Source organism: Dermacentor variabilis, chromosome 4 (assembly GCF_050947875.1).
Source record: "Dermacentor variabilis isolate Ectoservices chromosome 4, ASM5094787v1, whole genome shotgun sequence".
NCBI classification, from domain to species: Eukaryota; Metazoa; Arthropoda; class Arachnida; order Ixodida; family Ixodidae; genus Dermacentor; species Dermacentor variabilis.
In genome coordinates, this window is record NC_134571.1 from 101695618 (window position 1) to 101719171 (window position 23554).

The window sequence follows — 23554 nt, forward strand, 5'->3', positions numbered from 1 at the left end:
GGGAGGGGGAACGGGGACATAAAGATGTGATGAGGGATGATGATGACATAGCAAGAAGGATGCGCAAAGGTGAAAGCAAGTTCGGCACTCTGATGATAAACATTCGCAAATGTCGTCCATGAAGCCACAATCAGGTTTCGCATAAAGTCTGTAGTCACCAATTCGAGTGAAATTAAAAATAGAGGCACTAGGGCGAAGCTGGTGTGTGGGCCTCCCCTGCGTGAACAGCACAAGCGCCAAACAAAATCTTTATAGCATATAAAGACCTGCAATAAGCGGCTCTAGCACGGCGAGCACTTGTAGGGCACTTTTAGCGGCCGGAGTCTCGAGACCACCGAGAATCACGCGCATTGACTCCACTAGGTGCTTCATCATTTTTTGTACATTCTCCTTCTCATTGTGTTCATCTCCTTGCTTGTCCGTAGTGTCACCGGTTTCATTGGCCCTATAATTCTTGGCTTCATGGCGCAGAGGACCGCTAGTGCCCGCTGGCATGGCCGTGGGCCTAGAGGGCCACGGCCATGCCAAATATTCTAATTCTAACAATATTCTAACATTCTATTCTATCATATTCTAATTCATATCATATCATATCATATCATATCATATTCAATTCATATCATATCATATCATATCATATTCTAACAAATATTCTAATTTTGTTATCAACCTTTGGTGATTTAAGCTGTCGAACACTTTTGTAAGATCGATGCATGAAAATGCCTATTAATAACTTCTTATCCACAAATGATTTAAGAATGATTTCCTCCTGTGTCAATAGGGCTAATTCAGTCGACGTACGCTTTCGGAAGCCAAAATGGACTGGTGATAATAATGAGTACTTATTACAGAATGAGTCTAGCCTGAGCGATACTATCTACTCCAGCGGCTTCGAGAGAACGGGGAGGATAGATATGGAGCGATAGTTGGACAGTGAGTTTTTGTCGCCTGATTTATAAATAATGATCATTTTAGCACGCTTCATACTGTCCGGAAATTCACCCGATGACAGGCATAAGCTATATATATGATTAAGTACAGACAAAATGTAGTCTGAGGCAAACTTGATCGGCGTAATTCGAAAGCCAGCAATATCTCTTGCGTTGCTATTGCGTAATGCTGCAAAGACCGAGCGTATTCCGTCCTCACATGTAGGGAAAATAAATGCACTGTGTTCGTTAGGATTAGTCAAGTAGGTCCTCGCACATTCATCATGACTGCTTTTTACCAAGTTCAAGTTAACAAAATGGGAGTTAAATGCACCTGCGAGTGTCTGGTCTTCGATAATTTCGCTATTTTGTATAATCTCGTCGGGGCAGTTTGTGTTTACACTGTCAAATAAATTGTTGAAATAAGCCTGTCCCGCAATGCGAAGCCAAGCAATTAACTGTGCCAAATGTTACACTCAACAACGCAGACTCCGAAATGCGATCTTCCCGCGAAATTCGAGCAAGAATAGGGCAGCGATAAGCTTGCACAAAATCTTTTTTTCGAACATTTTGATCAATATGTGCACATCCCTGTATACATTTTTGGGTGAAGATAAACCAGGAAGGAAGGAAGGAAAAAGTGGAGAAGGAAAGGCAGGGAGGTTAACCAGTTTAGCTTAACCGGTTTGCTACCCAGATAAACCAGGCAGACACTAGTACCAGGCGTCCACAAATTATATTTTTAGCCGAGCCCGCTCAATCAGGCCTGATTCCACTGTTCGCGCATGATGATGAGCATGGTGATGATGATGTCGTTGGTGAGTTTGGCGTCCCGTCAGCGTGCTGGTCATATCGTCTTCGTCTTTTGTGAACGGACCCCGTGGCACGTACGTAGTAGTGTGCTACACACATACCAAGTGTCCCACGTAACTTGAGCCAAACCTTAAGTATATGCAAATGCCACGTAGCTCGACAGAACCAAGATAATGTTGTTTGCCGTCGCTTGGAGATACTCAAATTATTTTCTCACTCCGACTAATTACATAATTACCCTTATTTAATTAATAAACTTGTCAAATAATTTAATTTGGTGAAAAGTGTCGATGAGAAAATTGTAGAGCCACATGAAAAACTTCCGATAGAGCTTTCTGTTGTTCAATGCATGCTGTATAAATTTCTTTTTCCGACCGTGGAAGCAGCGTGGCGCTCAAAATTGCCGCGCGACGAGCCACTCGAGGATTTTTGCGTATATTTGCGTGCTTTTTTCACTCTCGGGAAACACCTTTATGTAGAACGTATTCAGCAACAGAAAGCTGTATCGGCAGTTTTTCGTGTTGCTCTACATGCAGTTTTCTCATTGACACTTTTCATTTAATTATAAAATTTAAGAAATTTCTTAATTAAGTGAGGCTAATTATCTAATTAGGCGTAATGAAAAAGTAATTTGAGTATCTCCAAGCGACGGCAAACATTACCATGGTTCTGCCCTGCTACGTCTCATTCGCATACTTTTAAACTCTGGCTAAAGTTAGCTGGGGAATCCTGTAGACACGCTCGCACATAGCCATCCGTCGACTTCAACGGCGTCCGTCACGAACGTTGTTATTGTGTTATTTATGTTGTTTCTTAACATGACTGATACACACGAGAGGGACTGGCCACATTGATGATGATAAAACGCAACTCAAGGCAAGGAGAAATGAAAGAAACAAACAATCAAAAAATTTCACCAACGATTACGATACTCCCTAGTGCGAAATTGGAGCGCACCTCTATACGTGTTTTCATTTCGCGATATATTGGCTGTTGCGTACAATCTGTCTAGTGCGGCACATTGCAAACGGAGCGAAGTGTTGCGCCACTGCCTCAATAATCGGGAGATCGCGAGAGGAAGCGCATGGGTGACGTTTGGGCGCGATTTACAGTAGCCGCCGCAGACAGACCTCCGCTATACAGCGCTTTGTTTCCATATATGGTATCGGTGGTGGCGTTCGATTCATGTCATGGGTGAACAGACGACGGCGCGCTACTCTGGCACCATATCGTAGCGGTAGTCGATGCAGAGCCCTTCTTGCGCGCAACTACGCCTTTCTTCTCGCGCGCTCGCCATACCCTCCTTCTGCGCTTTCTGCCTCATGGTTCCGCTGCACCCTCCTCCACCGCTTTCTTCCTCGCGCTCTCTTCGCTATCGCCGTCTTTCATCCTCCGCTGCGCTCCGCGTTCGTTCTTACATCCTGCGCTGTGCTCGTTCGCTCGGTTACGCCGAGGACCGCCGACGAGGGACGCCTACGCTAAACGCAGGGACGGGCGCCGAAGAGCTGCGCTCTAAAAGAAAGCATTGAGTAGCGTAATAATAAAAGAAGTTCAATATGGCGATACTTCGCAAAAAGATACATCACACTCGGCGCACCAGTAGGGTAACTTTCTGGACGCTTTAATGAACTTTTAGGAAACTGAACTGTTAAACCGGTGAGGTCTCATGTCGGGAATTTTTTTTAACTGATAATTTCACCTTTCACTTCTATCCACCCTCGGTCACCTGACGTGAAACCCAGACGCCGCCACGCCGCCGTTATCGCTGTGATCCGCCACTCGGTGCGACGGGTGATGAGAAAAGAATGGAAAACGAAACAAAATGTTGCAAAATACAGGCCGATAAGTCTGATAGCAGCACTTGTGCGAAGCAGAAAAGTACGCGACAATTGCTTTCGTTCAAGAGCACGGCCACAATGCCAATAATACATACAAAAGCAAGGGCATCAAAGTTCACACAAAGCCAAACGAGTAGAATACAAATACCTTGCGATAGTCTGCTAACGTGTAGAGAACAGCTTCAGCCGTAAGAGGTGACTGCGTTGCTGGGACTGCTCTCCGTGAGGGACTATATTGTAGTCGAGTTCTGCGGGGGCCAACATCGCGACGGAAGAGCATCTTACTGAATACCCGTTGGTGAATGGATGTACCCACATGAACCCTCGCTACGGGTGAGTATTCGAGTCGTTGTCGGAGGTTGTAATTGCCGGGCATCTTGTGCACATTAAAGTCTTGGACGCCATAGCCGACTTCGTCGATAATGGGTACGTCTCGTCGAGCATCGGAATGCGGCTCGCCCCCAATACGCGAGCTGGAACGGGTTCAGCTGCATCGTTTCTTGCTCAAGCAAAGCAGCATGATGTAGCGTCCCAGTTCTTTAGTTCTATGTTCATGTGCATCACTTGCTTGTTCGCGACTTGTTCAAGTGCTTTGTGAGGCCATTTATGGATCATATCCAGTCGTCCTATACGATGGCTAGTGTTACACAGCTGCAAAATTTCCTGCGTCAGCTCTGCCGTCCCTGCCTGTAACTGTCGGTAATCAACACTTCGGGGGCGCCGTATCGAGCACGATGTTCTCAATGAAAAACTGGGCCATATCGATTGCGCTACATGTAGGCAGTGCTCGTGCTTCAGCAAAGCACGTGAAATAGTCAATAGACACATTGGCTCATCTTTTCCCGCACGTTGCCACAGGGAAAGGACCCAGAAGGTTCATCCAAACTTGTTTTAATGGTCTCTGCGGTGGTGCCAGTTAGCTTGGGAAGTCCCACAGGCTTTGATGTTGGCTTCATTCATCGCTGACAATCCCGACATGGTCTGGCGTAGTGTGCGGTATCAGTAGTAAGGTCTAGCCAGTGGTACCTCTCTTGAAGCCCATTGGTTACGTTTGTGAGGGAATTCCAGACGTTCTGAAGTTGGCTCGTTGTGGGAAGGTTCAGAAACTTCTCCGCTGAGTTCTGATGGCTTGGCGATAAGGCAAGCGGCTCTTTTCGGCGTAAAATTTCACCAGTATGTCGTTTTGATGACAACGTTAGGACAATCTGCGCCAAAATTTTGGGGACATGAATCAACCTTGCCTTTAGGTGTGAACGCGCGCAACTCTGAGCCGGCGGGTCGTTCGTGAGCTAACGTACTGGCGCTTATTGGTCTGAGGAAATCATCGACTTGTTCATTTTTCGGTGATTGATCCACGGGAGCTCTCACAGGAGCCACGGCGCTTCCGTTCAGACGTTCAGAACTGCTGTATACACAACCTCCAGCGTGTCAGGCGTCCTGAAGGGTCCCTTAGAGCTGCGAGTTAACACAGGCCATGGTGGTCGCTCAAGGCCTTTAATGCACTAATATACAGATACAAGTATGAGCGGAAAGTCGCTGTGGCCCAGAAAATGGCAAGGTACTATTTTCCTGTCGTCGTGTAACTCGTATACACTTGTTCGATGTCGTTCTTCTTTAGGACTAACGCGGTGCAAGGTCATACACTGCTTGAATCTGAATTTCGGTGTCGGTGTCATCGTCTAAATTGCTGAGTATCGGCAGTAAATGAGAGTTTTGGTGAAGTTCCCTAAGTGCTTCTTCTGGCGCTTTCTGTGACGTGTAGTACGTTGGCCTTCTTAATGTATGTTCGGGGCTCGTAGATGCACTAGAAAATACAATAGCTGCAGTCCTCTGAGGATCCGGGCGCACTCTGTTACGGTTAACGATGTGGCTAAGAAAAAAGCAGCTCGTTTTACGCGAAGCAGCATTTATGTGGCTTTAGTGTCAGTCCCGGCAATTTAACGGCGTCATGTAGGGCTTCAGTTTCCTGAAATGCTCGTCGAAGGAGAATCGAAAGCAATCACTCATCTAGATAAACGAGACAGGTCTGCCTATTCAGGCACGCAAGCACAATGTCCATAACTCGTGTAACTGGCGCAGCGCGGAAGCCAAGGAGCATAACCGTTAACTTGTAACTATTTGGTGCTATGAGAGCTCTTCTCATCGCTCCCTTCGGTCGATTTCTGTGAGTAAATAGCTGATCCTAAAGTGTATCAAGAAAAATCAGTTCCGTTTTTTTTAGAAAAGCAAGTACAGCACGTCGTCGATTGTTGGCCTTGCGCAGACGTCTCTCTTCATTACGGGGCTCAAGCATGCGCAAAGCCAAAGGGTAACTTTTTTTTATTTCTACCGAGGACGACCGAAAATGCCGTGGGACTTTTGGATCGCTGGACGATGTCGTCACGGAGCATTTCTACTTGGGCGTTGATGGCGTCTCGCTCGCGTTTCAACCCAGTGTAAGGCGGATCGATCACGCAAGTTCATTGAAAAGTCGTGAAAAGGTGTCGGGCATCCTCTTAACCGAACGTTTCAATGAACACTTTGTGAACATGACGACATCATCAAATAACACGGTCAGTGGTACTACTGTTAAGAGATGTACGCACAGCATTTTTCTCGAGCCGACTGACGATGCCGAAATTTGTCGTATATTTTTGGGCTTAAAAAACAGCAATGCTGTTGATGCAGACGGCATTCAAATCAGGCCTATAAAATTTGTAATCGATGTCATCGCAGTTCATCTCGCATTTGTGTTTAACCTTGTTATGGAATCGGGACATTTTCCAACAAATATGAAGAAAGCAAGGGTGTCAGTTATTTTCAAAGGTGGGAACCGAAATGACCTGGGGAATTATAGGCCTATTTCCATTTTATCCGCTTTTTCGAAGGGTTTAGAAAAACTGATTTCTGCACGCATTAACAATTTCTTTGCGAAGAATGACATTCTTTCTGAATGTCAACACGGATTCCGCTCGGGCAGGTCAACCGAAACAGCTTTGTTACGCCAAAAAGAACTAATAATTAATAATATTGATGCGGGAAAACTAACGTTGGGTATATTTATTGATTATAGCAAGGCATTTGATCATTTAAGTCATCAAATTTTAATAAGTAAACTAGAAGGATATGGTATCCGTGGCGTGGCAAATCAGCTCTTTCAATCTTATCTGTCTGGGCGGACGCAGTGCGTTGCTATCGAAAAATACTGCACTTCATATAGGGAAATTAAATCAGGTGTGCCCCAGGGTAGCGTTTTAGGCCCGATTTTGTTTAATATCTATGTTAACGATATTGCTGAAATAGTAAGTGACACATCCATTGTACTATATGCTGACGATACGAGCCTGTTTGTCTCTGACAATGATCTTGATGATCTGTTACAAAGATCTCGCAGTATCCTTTCTAAATTGTCGAGTTGGTCTCGTGATAACGCTCTAACAATTAATAGCTCCAAATCAAAGGCCATATTGTTCAAGGCAAGAGGCAGGCAGTCTTATTTAAATGAAGAATTATTGTTGGATGGCGCGCCCATTGAGATTGTAACCAAATACAAAGTATTGGGCGTGACGCTGTCAGAAGATATGAACTGGACATATCACATTGAACAAATTATGAAATCATTGTCATCTGCCGCAGGTGCATTGTCCCGTTGCCGTCATTTTTTCCCAGCGAAAGTAAAGTTGTACATATATTATGCCTTGTTTCAATCACATCTGAATTATTGTGCGCTTGTATGGGCTACCACCACGAAACGTAATCTTCATGCACTTCTTCAACTTCAAAAACGAGCACTTTGACATGTAGCGAATGTACCTTATTTCCATTCTACTGCGCAACTTTTTGAAAGTTATAACATAATACAAGTAACTAACATTTACGAATACAGGCTGATTTACGATACAGGCATTCTTTCTGCTTCGGCTCCGAAAAGTTTTAAATATTTTTAGAAAATACGTCACGACTTGAATATGACAAAAGTGATGCGCGTACCCGCAGCAAAGGCAGGTTGTTAGTAGCGTACAGGCGTACAAATTACCTCATGCAGTCGCTAAGACACACGCTACCCTCACTGTTTAATAAATTTGGGAAAGAAATTGTTATGACAAATACCTTGACTCGAAAACAGCTTAGGGCATATTTTTGTGAAGAAATTTTTTAAATGTGATCTTTGTAATTATTGTAAATGTAACCCATTGCATTGTATATTGCATTTGTACTGCTGCCATGTGAGGGCCTTCAGGCACATTCAAGCTGTATGTCGCAGCTTTTCGCCTGGAGGACCCCCAACAAGTTTGTTGGAAATAAAACATTTGATTGATTTTGATTTGATAATTACGCGGCGCGTTGCGCAGTCGGTGTTGTAGGACCTTCGACGACGTTAAGATTATTCGCGGTGTCCTTTAATAAAGCTGTTCAGTTCTTTTGTTTATGCTTCTGTAGGGCAAGATTGACATTGAAGTTAGGACATAGTCATGTCAGCTTTCACGGACCATCGCACGATGACGACTCGGAGAGCGTGATGGGAGCGAAAGTTGTTTCTGCGGCTTTATCAAAAGAACGCGACCACGCTGCCTTTGTTGGGGTGGTTTTGCTCTCCCCTAAAATTTTGATCAGCGCACTACCGTCCCCTTCACAGAGACGGACGACTCCGCGCGCGACGGTCGAGAAGCCGTTACTAGTTTGCTCTGGTGATGCCTTCAATCTGAATCCCTGACACCAACCGAAACCATGACGCTCGCTTGGGGAGGAATCAAAATGGTCTACGAAGATCGCCAGCGTTTATGCGCTGCTATTAAATCCTAGTCGTTTGCTCGGCGCTGTCCCTCGAAGGCGTAAGGGGCTTCTGCTTGAGAATAATCACTGCGCTAGCCGTGCCCACTGGGAAAGTCCATGGCTATAGTATCATGTCACGCGAGAGCACTTGTGGAGGATGAGTCAACGTGGCAATGGTATGCACGTCCATGAGTTGTGCATATTCCTGTCAGCAATCAAGTGGCGACCCGCAGTGTGGATTTGTGGGCCGTGCCAAGCGGCGGTAGCCTTCTTTATTCGATCCGCAAAACGCTCTCTCATAACACTGCAATCATCCCTGCGTCAACCAGAGCAGCCACCGAATGACGGCCCATTGTAACCTTGTTACATGGTACAAGCATATTTTTGTCAGCAAAAGAAACCGACCAAGTTATTCATCATGCGAACGAAATTCTAGCTAAGCTATAAAAATGGACATAGGAAAACTAACCAAAAATAACTATGGAAACAAACAAAGGCAGTGTTATTTTATGCCAGAAATGAAAACATAACAATAAATGAAAATGTCCTGCTGAAATCAACGCCAGTTGAAATCGTCCCGTGTATTAAAACATTAGGTGTCTTTCACGAGACCATGTCTTGGGTGCACATATAAGCTACTTAACAAAAACTCTATCGCAAGTAGTGGGACTCATATATCGAAATGCAAGTTTACTGGCGCTTAATGTAATGATGTTACTATATAATACTTCATTTAGTCCGAGACTTAATTATTGTTATTTAGTTTGGGCATCCACGACACAAAACAATCTGCATAAAGTTCATGTTCCATGTGCTTTTAGAAATTTCTCCATGAACTATCCCTCTGATCCTTTATTTCTCACATATAATGTATTACCTGTTACAGAAAATGATGGTCATCGCCTGTGCAGACGACATAAACAAGAGATAAAGAATAATACTGGTTTCTTGTGCCAGTTAGCAAACCTTAAAAAAAAAACACTCTACCACATGTACCACACGAACTTTTGAGAGATGGGAAGTTGACACATGCAGGACAACATATGGTTTAAAAATGTTAAAAGACCGGCTACGGAGATTGTTTAATACATTGCATCAAAAAACTTTGAACCTGAGAAGATTACTTTCAAGAAACTTCGTGACTACTTTAGTAATTAGAAATAAAAAAAATGCGAAATCACTTCACTAATATTCCATTTGCTTTACCTTCATTATAATGCTTTTTGTAGATATTTTCGATCCCTGTTTTAAGTCAAGCCTTTGTGTGTATTTATCTTTGTAATTGCAGTAACTTGTGTTTGTTGATTGTGAATTTAAACTTTGTTAGGTGTATGCAGTAACTTCTGTTTTGTTGATCGTGAATTTAAAACTTTGTTAGAAGTATGGTGTCTTAAAATTTGAATGTATGCGGTTCGTCCTTCTGGACGTTGCAACGCGATGTATTAAAAGTTCAATATGCTCTTTTTATTTTTGCATGCACACATTTCAATGCTTTTGGATTTCTATGTTAAACTTTGCATTGTTTGCTCACTGCTACGCGAAGTTGCCAGTGCGGGGGCTTGCGGCCTTCTCAAGCTGTCATTATGACAGCTTTTTCTGCAGGCCTCCAGCATCATGTATACGCGTGATGCGAAGTTATTATTATTATTAAGGTCGCCGCTAGTTGCCCTGCTGAGGCTGCGTGGAGTCCTAAACTGCGCAATCAGTTGCTTTGAAAAGCCACAGCTTCATCGTGTCGTCAAGTCGTTGACATAATTTTCGTACAGTTGTAGCGTCGCGTGTAAGCGGCGTCGTAGCGTTGCAAGTCGCCATCGTCGTCATGGCAACCTAGTTGTTTATCGTTAAAAGCGAATAGCTTTCTTGGGCTTGTTCACCCGTTTTCGTTGGTGGCGGTCACACATTAACCGCCGATAGAAAAGTGCCGTCGCAAAGGTCGCATGCTCTCGCTCAACCGAGTTGAGGGGCGCGTTCGTCGCCGAACGTCAACTATTAATGCGAATGCACTATGTCCGGCGTCCGGCGTCGGCGGCGGGACCGAGCGATGGCACCATAAATGGCCGACGGCGCAAGGAGTTAAAACAAATAAATAATGCTCACAATGACGTCAAATTTATCAGGGAGCTTTTGTGAACAAAGCGATCCAATACCTTTGAAAAGAAAGTACGGTAAATTTTGGCCAGGATGGGCACCGAACCCGGGCCTGAGGGGCTTGATACGAGCACGTTTCCCCGACGCCACGGTGGCTCCACGGTTCTGGCAGCCTAAAGGTGTGCCTAGCGTGTGCGTCATTGCGCACGTGACGGCGCAGCCGATGGGGACGAAGTGGGGCCACGTCATGAGTGTATAAAATGAGAGCGTTCATGACGTTCCGAGGTCTACAAACGGTGTAATGCTTTTGCGTTTCCACGTGTAAGCAGCATTAAGTGTGCCAAATTTTTCTAGCTCTTGATATGCACGTGCTGTCGTGAAAGAGCTTTGGGACGTCTGAAAGTTTAGATGCTGTGGTGGAGCGCTCGTAAAGAGCAGCCCTCCTCTACTCCCGCCACACTCTCTCCTTGGGAAGGCTGCGGAAGAGGGCTCCGGCGGTAAAAAAGGAGGACGGCAGTGGCCTTCCACGCCGGCGCTCACGTCGCTGGAGACCACACACATATATAAGGAATAGGCTTATGCATGTAGCCACCATTACTATACACCGCTACATATGTACTGGTTAACGAATCTGTTCTCTATATACGGAATTACGCAATAAATAAGGAAACGTTACCTAATATCCTTACTAAAACAAACATACGCCTTCAAGCGCATCCTTACTTCAAGAGAGCAAGTAGCGTTCTAAAAACGTTGACAGTAATCGTCGATGGTTTCTCCTCAATTCTGTAGCCATGGAATGCTCCCCACATACAAAGGCCGCCATTTCTGATTTCCCCTGTGGCGACTGGGAATTTTCAGTGGAGTCCAACCCAACAAAAGCTGCTCCTTTAGTCACCGCAATAGTTAGCACATTTTCTTATTTATCTATTTTTATTTTCTTATATGACGTTTTTGGTGGCTGCTGACAGTGCCTCAGCTCGTTCCTAATGTAATACCCCGTAAAGGGCTTTTAAGGGTATGATGATGATGATGATGATGATGATGATAGAAAAAGTTTAATGAAATCTGAAGATGTGAGCCCTGCTTTATACAGGGCTTGCTAGTTCAGATGAAGTGTATGAGTGAGGACATTGGTGAAGTGGAGGGCAGCAAGGTCTCGAAGACGTACCACGTTGTTCAGGTCGTTTTCTGGTTTCAATACAACATTATCGTGAAGACTGTGGGGTCTCTCACACCCGTGTTCTTGGGACAAAGGAACGACAACACAGTAGTTCAAACAATCACAAGGGCATTTATTGCACCTTTCATAGATCAATGCCTGCTAGCCGAGTTGCTACCCACAAAACATGCCGATGGGCGCGCGACAAATCCAGAAGTCCGACTCACCGCGACCGGAAGCGAACGAATATGTTCGCCCCATGCTGGATCCCAACGCCTGGTCGTTCGCGTGTTCGGTCACGCCAACGGTGGCGCGTTCGCAGGCGGCCACGCGAGGCGGTCTCGCAGAAGCATGGGTCGCCGCGCGCGCGCGCGGGACGTCCACGCCGCGCGCCGACCCGCCGGGGAAGAGCCGCCCGTCCTCCCCTGCGCCCCCAAGTAACCCTGCCGTGAGGCGGCGTTAGCAACGCAACACTCGCGCCATCTCTGGCACTGCGCCCCAACCACATCGACCGGCGCGGGCATCACGCAGGCCTCGCGGCGAAGCCGGATTACAGGAGACGCGCCATGCGGGAAAAACATATCAGGGGACGCGCGAGAGTCGCGCATCCCCACAAGACTTCTAGGGAAAACAAGGCGATGCACATGTATTATTGTCGTCAGATTACTTGTTTAACGGTGCAATCCCCTCGCGCTGTTCCAGTCATTCTTCAGAGTCTTCGCAACTGAAACGTCAAACGGTCCAAGAGGTACTAGTGGCTACTGGAAAATCAATGGGGCTTGTGTGGCAGGCGTCTTCGTCATTGTCGTCAGAAGATCTTCGACGTTGCGTTGTGTTTCAGGGATTTGTGCGAATTCCGTGGGCAGTTCCTGAAGTCGCCGGCTGTTTCTGGGTACTTTCACCATCGATTCCGTGGGGAATTTTTCGATGTCGAAGGCAAGGACGGTTGGTAGGGCTGGAATCACGGTTATACAACTGCGCTGACCTAGAAACGATAATAAACTAAACAGGTTATTGGTCCCTCTTGGGTCCTCTATACCGACGTAAAACCCGGCAGCGCTAGTATTACTTTGTCAACAAGCGCGGTCGGTGGTCGTTCAAACGAACGATGGTGCTTGCATCTAAGCGCTTTTTGTTCACGCGTCATCGAATCTTCCAGATGCGCTCGCGGTGACCAGCAAGTTTCAACGAAAATGTGACTTTGGTGGTGGACTACCAGCGTGCGCCACATTATATGCCGACGCACTAAAGTTGGCAGCAAAGTCGGCACTCCAGTTGAAGAAAAGCATGAATAAGGTCTGTAAAATCTACAGGATGGACCTTTCGGAGTGAACTGCGCCTATGAAGGCGTAGTTGCGAAGTTACGCAGACTAGGCATCTCAGAAAGAAAGGCCCACAACACCGCAGGTGGGCGCGAGAGCAAAATACAATAAGTAAAAAATCACTTCACCACGATAGTCATATGGGCGCTTAATGTGCGCTTCGCCATATATGCCGCAGCTGTGGCTGCGGATGGCAATAGGAGCCGCAGTTTCTCTTTCTTTACTTTTTCATAACACATTTACAGCCTATGGAACAAACGTGTCCTAACTCATGTTTGTAGATGTACAACACAATGCGTGAGGGAAGAGCGCTACATCGCTGGCGCTGACGTGCGCTTTAAGGCCCGCAACCTATAGGTCATTAACAGGAGTCTACGTGCCTTTCCCTCTTTCTCTCTCTCTCTCTCTCTCTCTCTCTCTCTCTCTCTCTATCTCTCTCTTTGCGTGATGGCAGCGGAAGACTTTAAAGCCGCCTGTGGCGATGCGAGTGCTTCAACCAGCCGGAGCTGAATTCCACGGGCGGATCGCAGAGCCGGAGCTGAATTCCACGGGCGGACCGAAGATCACCTGAAACGAGAGGGGCTTCTGACACCACCAACACGTATGCTCGAAATATTTCGCTTTTCCGTCCCCTTTTTTATACGTAATTTCAGCAGTTCCAAGTCTAGAAGAGACTGCTGGGAGTTATACCGCAGGACATTCCGCACTTACGAACAACTGTCGTTGTTCGAGAGGCAACGTTAGGCAAACAACGAAAGCAAGTCACGAGTCTTCTTTAGCTGTCTTCCGCCTATGCCCGTCCTTTGTTCAGAACAAAGACTCGTAAAGGCGCTATATGAGGCCAGTTAGTTTAACAACAGGTAGATTTGCCTTGCTATCCTGCGCCGAGGGTGGATAAGGAGTATAAAGGAGTAGGCTAATAAGGGAAGTAAGAGAAGCACAATGAAGGTAAAAGCAACGACGCGATCTTTGCAATCTTAGTATATAGGCAACTCACTATAAGTAGCGCAAGCGTCACATACTTGCGGTAAGGCGTCAGCCGTTTCTTATAGTATTGATAGCGACGTGGCTTTCAAAAGCCAACGCAGGGCTAGCTGTATGCCTATAGCGCTTCAGCGCAAGTTGTTTTGTGGCAGTTAAGTATGCGCAACACTGAACAACACACAACGCAGTTGGGAGGGCGGCATATCCATTAACATTCGTTTATGCATATATATAATTCTCAAAATGACGACCCTCAAGCGACGTATAAAAAAAAAATTGACAGTCGAAGGGCGAAACACTGGCAGTCATAGCAAGGTTTGTCGATGCGCTCGAAGTCCTAAAACAGTAGCGTACGCGGGTGCGACGCTATTTGCCGGCTAGGCAAAAGGAACAGCGCCCTGGTAGGTACTAGGCGTCTGGTAGCTATATACCAGCTCTGAACTCGTTTAACTTCGACTGCAGCGGCCTCTCAAAGCGTACGCACCACTTCTGGAGAGCAATTCTGAATGAATTCTGGGGTCTTACGTGCCAAAACGGCGACCTGATTATAGGCACGCCGTAGTGGGGGGACTGCCGATTAATTTTGACCACCAAGGGATGCTTAACGTGCCCCCAATTCACGAAACACGGGCGTTTTTTTTTTTTCATTTCGTCGAAATGGGGCCGCCGCGGCCGGGGTTTGGTGCCGCGACCTCGTGCGCCACCGACGCGGGTGAGAGTAATTCGTTTTCATCTGATTTAATATGCCATGGTTCATTCTACAGATGTTAAAATACAACATGATATGGCGATATTCCAGGGGGTTTTTTTCACTTATTTTTTTTTTGGGGGGGGGGGGGGCTGCCCCAATTTTTAAAGGTCGCCTGCGGGAGATAGCACAATATTTAACTTTAAACTAAATTACTCGATGAGGCGGGCATTCCGTCTACAAAAAAATCAACATGCTGAATTGAATCATTTACATAATTCAACTAATTAACTTTTTAATTAATTACTTTACCGCACGTATTGCAATTTACGAATTGGAGCCCATGAATTCGCAAGGCGTATCTGCTTGGAACGAATTATCACACCAGTTTCGAAATATTTCTTCTCAAGGCGTCCGACCAAATGCATTGCCATTTCAGTTACTTTAGTGCTTCAATACATAAAACAGCGTTTTATTAAAGTGGAACAGTGCACTCTTACCGCAAGTCTGACGGCCAATATCTTGATTCATTCTAAGTTGATGTGCCTTGCAAAACTAACTAGCTACTATTTTTAAGATTCAGTATGTACTGTAAATTAATTAGCGGCCACATAATGAGTTCAATTGCGTTAATTAGCCAAATACGCGTCGAGCAATTTAGTTTAAGGGATATAATTATGCTATCTGGCACAGGTGATATATTTTACATTTGGTGCACCTAAAGAAAATAGAACACCGTATATGAGTTGTGCTTTAGGGGTGTGCGAATATTCGAAACTATTAATTAACCAATCGAATAGAGTCCTATTCGATTCGGTCTTCAAATCGAATACTCGCTATTCGTAAATGGGAATATTTTTCGAGCACTTTTCGAATATTTGGAAACGTCAACTACGCACACTTAAACCTAAAACTGGAGCAAAAGTACGGTAAATTTTCACCCCTGTGAGTATAGTATAGACATAAAACGCGATAAGTGGTGTAGTGGTGCAGGCTACGTCTCTTAGGTAGCCATACACTAAAGGCTATTTAGCGATCGTACAGCGATCGGACACAGAGACGCTCCTATCACGCACAACGAAAACACTAAATTCTTTTACTTAGAGAGAAGGGTTTTCCCGCGGCCTCACTCCAAGCTAAGCAGGCCGCAGGCGGTCACACTCGGACTCCGGCAAACGAACTCCTACCCAAATCCGGCGTCCCTTAATAGCATATATCCTGAGATTTATCCGAATTATTCTTGTGTGGCCTGTGGTGAGGTTGCTACTTTGCCTCATATGCTCTGGGAGTGCGGGTCGCTGGGCCCGAAGTTCACCAAGGAAGAGTGGGACGCGCTCCTGCGAAGTCCCGTCTTTGAGGACGAAATCCCGGCCGTCCAGCGCGCCCGCGATCGGGCCGGCAGACTAGATCTGTCAGTCCCGTCGTGGGATTAGCCGGGGTGCGCGTTTTATCGCGTTTTGCTGGACCAAATAAAAGTTTATTCACTCACTCACTCACTCACTCACTCACTCACTCACTCACTCACTCACTCACTCACTCACTCACTCACTCACTCACTCACTCACTCACTCACTCACTCACTCACTCCAGCGATCGTTCGCACTCTCTGTAGAGGCATCTGTATGCGAAGAAAATACGTGTTTGCTCCCAATTCTCCATTTGTGTTTGAATGCGCAAGCATTCTTTGGCGAGTACCCCAGCAAAATCAGTCAGTCGCGCGAAAAGTGTAATGCCTTGTGTCTGCACAAATATGCGTAATTTGCGAAGTTATGACATTCAACTGTTATAATAGTGTAAATGTAGATGATTGGTAGCTTCATGAGCGATAAGGAACAATTGAAAACCAAAATGGAAAACTGATCAGAGAGAATTTTGTTAGCAAAATCGTGTCTGTAACACAAAAAGTATGACACGTTACCCTTAGGGATGTATAGGGCTCCATAGAGAATGCATGGAGAAGCCTATGGTAAAACTAAAATTTGGAGGGGGGCAAACTGAAATTTGAGAATGGACCAACTTGAAATTTAGGGACGGGCCACTTCAATTTGGGGGTGGGCCAGCTTTTTTGAGGGTGGCCCAACTCGAAATTTGGGGGTGAGCAAACGTGAAATTTAGGGGTGGTCGAATTGAAATTTTGTGGTTGGCCAAGTTGAAATTGGGGGTGAGGCAAGTTGAAATTTATTGGTGGGCCAACTTGAAATTTAGGGTGGGCCAACTTGAGTTCGGGGGTGGGTCAACTAAAGTTTGGGGGTGGGCCAATGTGAAATTTAGGGGTGGCCCAATTGAAATTTGGGGGTGAGCCAAGTTGAAATTCGGTAGGGCCAACTTGAAATTTAGGAGTGGGCCAACTTAAATTTGGGGTGGGCAAACATCAAAGTTGGGGGTGGGCCAACATCAAATTTAGGGTTGGGCCAACGTGAAATTCAGGGGTGGCTCAACTAAAATTTGGAGGCTGATCAACCGAAATCTGGGGGTGAGCCAGGTTAAACTTCGGGTTGAGCCAAGTTCAAGTTTAGAGGTAGGCCAACTTGAAATTTGGGGTTGGGCCAACTTAAATTTGGTGGAGGGCCAACTTCAAATTTAGGGGTGGGCGAACGTAAATTGTGGGGTCGGCCAACTTAAATTTTAGAGTGGGCCAACTTAAATTTGGGGGTGGGCCACCTTGAAAGTTGGAGGTGGGATAACTAAAATTTGGGAAACAAGATGAAGAAGTAACAGCCAAGCTAAAGAATGCTTATGCATGTGTAGACAATTCTCAAAATTTCTGTATAATTTTTTTAAGAAACAACGCTCCATAACATGCCATGTAATGAAAGAAACTTGTTAACATTAAAAATACTAGGGTATGAACAACGCTTTATGCTTACTGTGATAACGGCTGCTTATTATTTGAAAATTATTCAATATTCTATTCAATTTGTTTCTGGCACCATCGATTTGTATACGATTTGGTCTCAAAGATCACTATTCGCACACCTCTACTGTATTTTGCCATTAGATATCAGGCCCTGCCACATTATGTCACGGTACGCCCTATTTCTCATGCTACTCGTATTGTGCACGCTGATCCTCTATTTTAACTTTTTCACATGCTATGTCATGATTCAGTTTATACAGACGTTATCCGACACACTATGCGTACCCCGCAATGTCACATGCTTATATGCCATGCTCTGTCGCACAATTAATACCCGCACCCGTGGGCTACGACTGAGCTGCACTATTCTCGTGATAAATATATACACAAACTGCACACCGCCTATCAATCCATTTCAAGTTAACTAGGAAGCGATTACGTAGGATATTCACTCATGATGTGAAGTCAGATGAATGCGGAACTTAAAGGGGATTCTAGCATGATGTGTCACCAGCTTTCGTGAAAACTGCCGCTAACTTTATTTAGACCACCGCGCCAACACAGACGACGTCAAGCTATCTTTGAAGTGCGTTTTTTATACGGCGCTTTGACATGAAAATTCGCGGAAGATCAGCATACGACTACGAACATTAGGAGGCGGTTAACCTGCTTTCACCACGTCGTGCATGTAAATTGTATGTCCCCGAACTTTCTTTTTGTCTCAGACGGTTGTGACAAGCAAAACGTCACTGTAAATACACTCGCTGCACACAAGTTGGGAGGGTGTGGTGAAGTGCCAAGAGACGCCTGGACGACGGCGAAGTGGCGTCGAAAACATGAAAGCACGCGCACCGCGGCGCCTGCATCGTGCATAATAAGGGCGACACCTCGCTGCACGTGTGCTCGTGGCGTAGCCAAACAATAAATCAAGAAGAAAACAACGAATCAAGATACGCTTCAAAAGAGAGCGCGAAGCGAATCGGCAGATAACGCGAGGCTCAAGCAGCCTACAAAAGGAGCTTGAGCCAGACGGACAGACCTGAGAAGCGGAGCAAGGAAGACGCGTTCGCTTGGGTCGGTCGTCAAAGTTCGGGAGGCCAACACCTGTCGGAGGGACCCGGTCGAGCGCCAATGCATGAGGGCACCTCTGAACTTGAAACCCTGCCGCTCCTGTCACCAAGCAGACGAACAAGAGCCTGCGAGAGCTCGCCTGCCATCTCCGCTCGTGCAGTTCGTGCAGTGAGGCAACACCAGCCAAACTGTGAGTGCGCTGTGATAGTCGCTCTCAAGGCTTTTTAGGGACGCTTGGTCTCGCTTGTCCCATGCCCTACGCCCTCGCACTCGCATTTTGTATCTGTGAATATGTTTGTGTGCGGTGATTGTTGCCGTTCGCTCCTCGCTGACCTCGCGGACGTCTCTGACTCGCACAATTAAGCCTGTTCTCCGAACCACATCGTAACGGCGGATTTGTCACATTCTCAGCAACCGAGATCACCGCCACTGCTATCTGTGGCAAGGCGCTCTTTCACGTGACACAGCACACGACGTAGTACATGCTCGCGCCCTTCGCTCCACGAAGCTTCGCTGAGGAAAGTCTACGGACCACTCGAGCGGACCGTGAGTTTTCGCAAACACCACATGCGGCTTCGCACACAGATTTCTCCCATAATCCGAAATAAAATTCGGGTGGTATTAGAGAGAGAGAGAGAGAGGAAGACGGAAAGGCAGGGAGGTTAACCAGACTGAGTCCAGTTAGCTACCCTACACGTGGGGAGGGGAATGGGGAGTGAAAGAGAGAGAGAAAGAGAGAGAGAGAACTTAGGTGTAGGATGTCTATAGTCGGGCACTCAAGTCTGTTGCCCTCAGGTAGCGAAAAAGCGCTCGAACTGCTTTTTGGGCTAATGAACTGTGAGGCCAGGCTCCCAAGATCGGGTGGTATTAGTTTAGCTAAGTGATAAAGGGCTACAAATATGTCGTGCAGTTTTTTTTTTCTTCTCCTAGTCTGAATAAAAGACAGTCCCCGATTTTCTGCACTACAGGACTCGTCTTTCTTGTTAGAATTATTATTATTATTATTATTATTATTATTATTATTATTATTATTATTATTATTATTATTATTATTATTATTATTATTATTATTATTATTATTATTATTATTATTAATGTGTGCTTGCGCCAGCACTAGTACCTTAGGATTGTTCCTGGGCACGTTAAATAGATATGAGTGATTGATTGATTGGTTGATTGATTCCCTATTGTTTTTACCATGTGTTGCGGCATAAATTGCGGTTGCTAGGTGAAAGACTGCTTATTTATTCAGTGAAGCGAAATTCACATTTATTTATTTATTTATTTATTTATTTATTTATTTATTTATTCCTTTATTCATTCATTCCCTGGTGTACGGAAAGGGAATTAATCCTTCACCTCTTCCTATTATTTCATGCGACCATGTTCAATCCCTGTAGCCGCACAACACGAGTTATGTACACGCGGAAAGAACTGCTCCCGCAAATCGCGGATAATTCGTGTCATAGTAACTGCTCTAGCTGCGCACAACTCTGCACCGCATGTTTGGACAAGTTCGGATGAATAGGCGTGTTTGGCTTTGAGTAACCTTCCTTGACCGCGCTCTGTACAGTCGAGTGCAAAAGGTTAGAGATGGCGGCCGTCAGCCAAAAAAATTAATTTCTTCTGTGACAGCCGTGCAACCTGAAGTTGTATTACTGCATGACGTTGATCGTACAGGCGCACGTAGGCAGTGCCACATTATTCCAGCCTGTATGCTTAGGCTTCAAAGGAGAAAAAAAATTTAGTGGCACCTCTGGTCCTTACTCGAATCTACGCTCCAACTCCTTTCCACAGCCAGCTGGATTGAACCAAAGAGAGGAAGAGATCGTACGTCAACATGGAAACGGCCGGAGCGGTAACGGAGACGCAAACGCATTACGTGTTTGTCTATGGAACACTCAAAACGGGCGAGACGAACCACACGATCCTGACGAACCCCGACAACGGCCGCTCAGCGCTGGTTGGCCAGGCGAGGACACTCAAGAAGTGGCCGCTGGTACTCGTGTCCTCATACGAGATACCATGTCTGCTGCCCTACGAAGGCGTGGGCCACGTAAGTATGCCGACACAGGCGCTAGCTCCTAAAAATAATTTTATTCGCGGACGCCCACTTTTATACCCTCACATTTTCTCGCCTTTAAGCACGTGTCTACTGACGAGATAACGTGATAGTATGATAGTAAAACTCGCCTGCAGGCTATATATGCAAGAACTATTACGTTTAACGCATGCGCAGGAATTCCAACTCTTTTTTTTTTTAAGACAAGCATTGCCAAACTCTTCAATATGAGCCCTTTCAATGATGAGACGAGTGAATTCACATTTGCTTCTCCCGACAATAGCTGTATCTTCGAATCGCGGAACGCATCCGCACTTATGACAGTGAATTGCGAGGAAGCCATCCGGCGAAGCCTTGTTAACTTTATTGGAGTGCACTCTAAGCCTATGATGAATGCATCTGCCGGTTTGTCCTATATAACTCTATCCACAGGCCAATAGAATTCGGTAAATGACGCAGGTCCTACTGTTAAGGAACCCTTTTCTGTGCTGCTTTTTGCACGCGTCCTTTGTTTTACTATATGGTCTTGTTTTTGCACACAAGATGATAAGCTTGTTTGGGGCAGTGAATACTACGTCAACCTTTCTACGTTGTCCTATCTTCTTAAGGTTATGCGATAAGCGGTGGATGTAAGCAGTTACGGCGAAGTTTTTTTTTCTTTTTACCATACCCTGGCGCTCGCTGACGGTCAGGAACCAGCCTCGTCCGACCCTCTTGCTCTGAGCATCGCTTCAGCAATTGACACAATCAAATTGTTTGAAATACCAGCCTCACTCAACCGTACTACCTGTTGTTGAAAACTGGAAGGCATTAAATGAGGGCACCACTTCTTTAGTGCATTGTTCAAACACATTTTCGCTGTGCCCCTTTTAATAATCTTGACATGAGCAGAAATGTACGATAAAAGAGGCTTATTAGCTCTAGGTTGGTAACACCAGAAGGTGTGATCGTCAGGCAATACAAATTGGAGATCGAGAAAGCGGATGCCCCTATCTATTGGCATTTCGAGGTTCATATCAAGGTGACTAAGAAATTCACAAATTATGCTTGTAACGCCTTCACATTCTTTCTGAAAACAGTGAGGAGTGCAGTCAAGAAATAAAAGAAAATCATCAACATATCGGAATTCTCTGTAAACTGAGGTTCCACTGAGGTTCTCTAAGGCTAACGACGCCATCTCAGGCGTGTTTAAAAGCCTCTCGTTAGCTAAAGTCCAAGCAAAAGCTATCGAAATGTTCAAAAAGATGAATCTGAATAAGGTTGTAAAAGGCATGGAGAAGAATAGCGTATAGTGTTTAGAGGTATTTTTTAGCGCGAAGACACACAAAAGTAACATCCCCTTCAGGGTAATTGTGTCTGAGAAAGGGACCTGGCAGAAGGAAATATCCACCTGCCTGCTAAAGAAACTTAAATCTTCTTGGCATTAATGACCCTTCCTTGTGAAGAGTTCCGACCAAGTTTCAAAATTTGTTAAAGTGCACTCTGACAACTGGCTTAACGTGTTCTCCGCTGACATAAAAGGCCCTTATTACTGTATTCCTCAATCTGACCTGTTAACCTGCATGGAAGAAAGCATTGACGATTTTGGTGCTGTGCGGCTTCGCAATGAAGCCGGAACTTCTGTTCAGTGTTTTTAGCATTACTCAAGCAATATCTGACCTCAACGTTTATACAGTGGAATAATGTTCCGTTTCTAGAGAAGCAAGGCGTATGTATCGGGTCTTGTTTGGCACCCGTCCTCAGCAACCTGTATCTTGCAAAAGTAGACACAGTCTTGGCAGAGAGGTTCTGGGGAACCTCAGTTTACTGAGCATTCCGATATGTTGATGATTTTCTTTTATTTCTTGACTGCACTCCTCACTGTTTTCAAAAAGAACGTGAAGGTGTTACAAGCATAATTTGCGAATTTCTTAGTCCCCGTGATGTGACCTTCAAACTGCATATGTAGGGGCATCCGCTTTTTCGATCTACGATTTTTGTCGACGATCACGTCTGCATCACATCTGCGATCACATCATTGGTGTTACCAACCTAGAGCTATTAAGCCTCTTTTATCGCACACTTTTGTTCATTCCAAGCTTATTAAAAGGGGCACAGCGAAAATGTGTTTGAACAATCCACTAAAGAAGTCGTGTCCTCATTTAATATCTTCCAGTTTTCAACAACATGTAGCGCGGTTGAGTGAGGCTGGTTTTGCAAACAATTTGATTGTGTCAATTGCTGAAGCGATGCTCAGAGCAACACGGTTGGGAGAGGCTGGTTCCTGGACGTCAGCCAGCGCCAGGGTCTGATAAAAAGAAAAAACTTCGCCGTAATTCCTTACATCCACCGCTTATCGCATAACCTTAAGAAGATAGGACAACGTGGAAAGCTTGACGTAGTATTCACTGCCCCAAACAAGCTTATCAGCTTGTGTGCAAAAACAAGACCATATAGTAAAACAAAGGACGCGTGCAAAAAGCAGCACAGAAAAGGGTTCCTTAACAGTAGGACCTGCGTCATTTACCAAATTCCATTGGCCTGTGGATAGAGTTATATAGGACAAACCGGCAGATGCATTAATCATAGGCTTAGAGTGCACTCCAATAAAGTTAACAAGGCTTCGCCGGATGGCTTCCTCGCAATTCACTGTCATAAGTGCGGATGCGTTCCGCGATTCGAAAACACAGTTATTGTCGGGAGAAGCGAATATGAATTCACTCGTCTCATCATTGAAAGGGCTCATATTGAAGAGTTTGGCAATGCTTGTGTTAGCCAGCCGTCCTTGACATAAAAAAAAGAGTTGGAATTCCTGCGCATGCGTCAAACGTAAGTTGTTGCCTATAGTCTGCAAGTGAGTTGTACTATCATGTTATCTTGTCAGTAGACACTTGCTTAAAAGCGAGAAAATGTGAGGGTATAAAAGTGGCGTCCGTTCCGGAATAAAATTGTTGTTGGAAGTTAGCGCCTGTATGCGTCTGTTTTTCTCTTCTGCATCCTCGTGTTTTT

At 45.4% G+C, this 23554-nt stretch overlaps 1 protein-coding gene across 1 annotated transcript in view; it reads left to right on the plus strand.

The window, feature by feature from the left end:
- The first annotated feature begins 3790 nt into the window (after positions 1–3790).
- The window catches only part of LOC142579578 (putative gamma-glutamylcyclotransferase CG2811), a 22885-nt gene continuing 3121 nt past the window's right edge, over positions 3791–23554 (plus strand). The window contains exons 1-3 of the mRNA XM_075689943.1: positions 3791–3913; positions 13359–13505; positions 20302–20560. Coding sequence (XP_075546058.1) covers positions 20345–20560 — 216 coding nt within the window. The 5' untranslated portion in view covers positions 3791–3913; positions 13359–13505; positions 20302–20344. The remainder of the gene's footprint in view (positions 3914–13358; positions 13506–20301; positions 20561–23554) is intronic.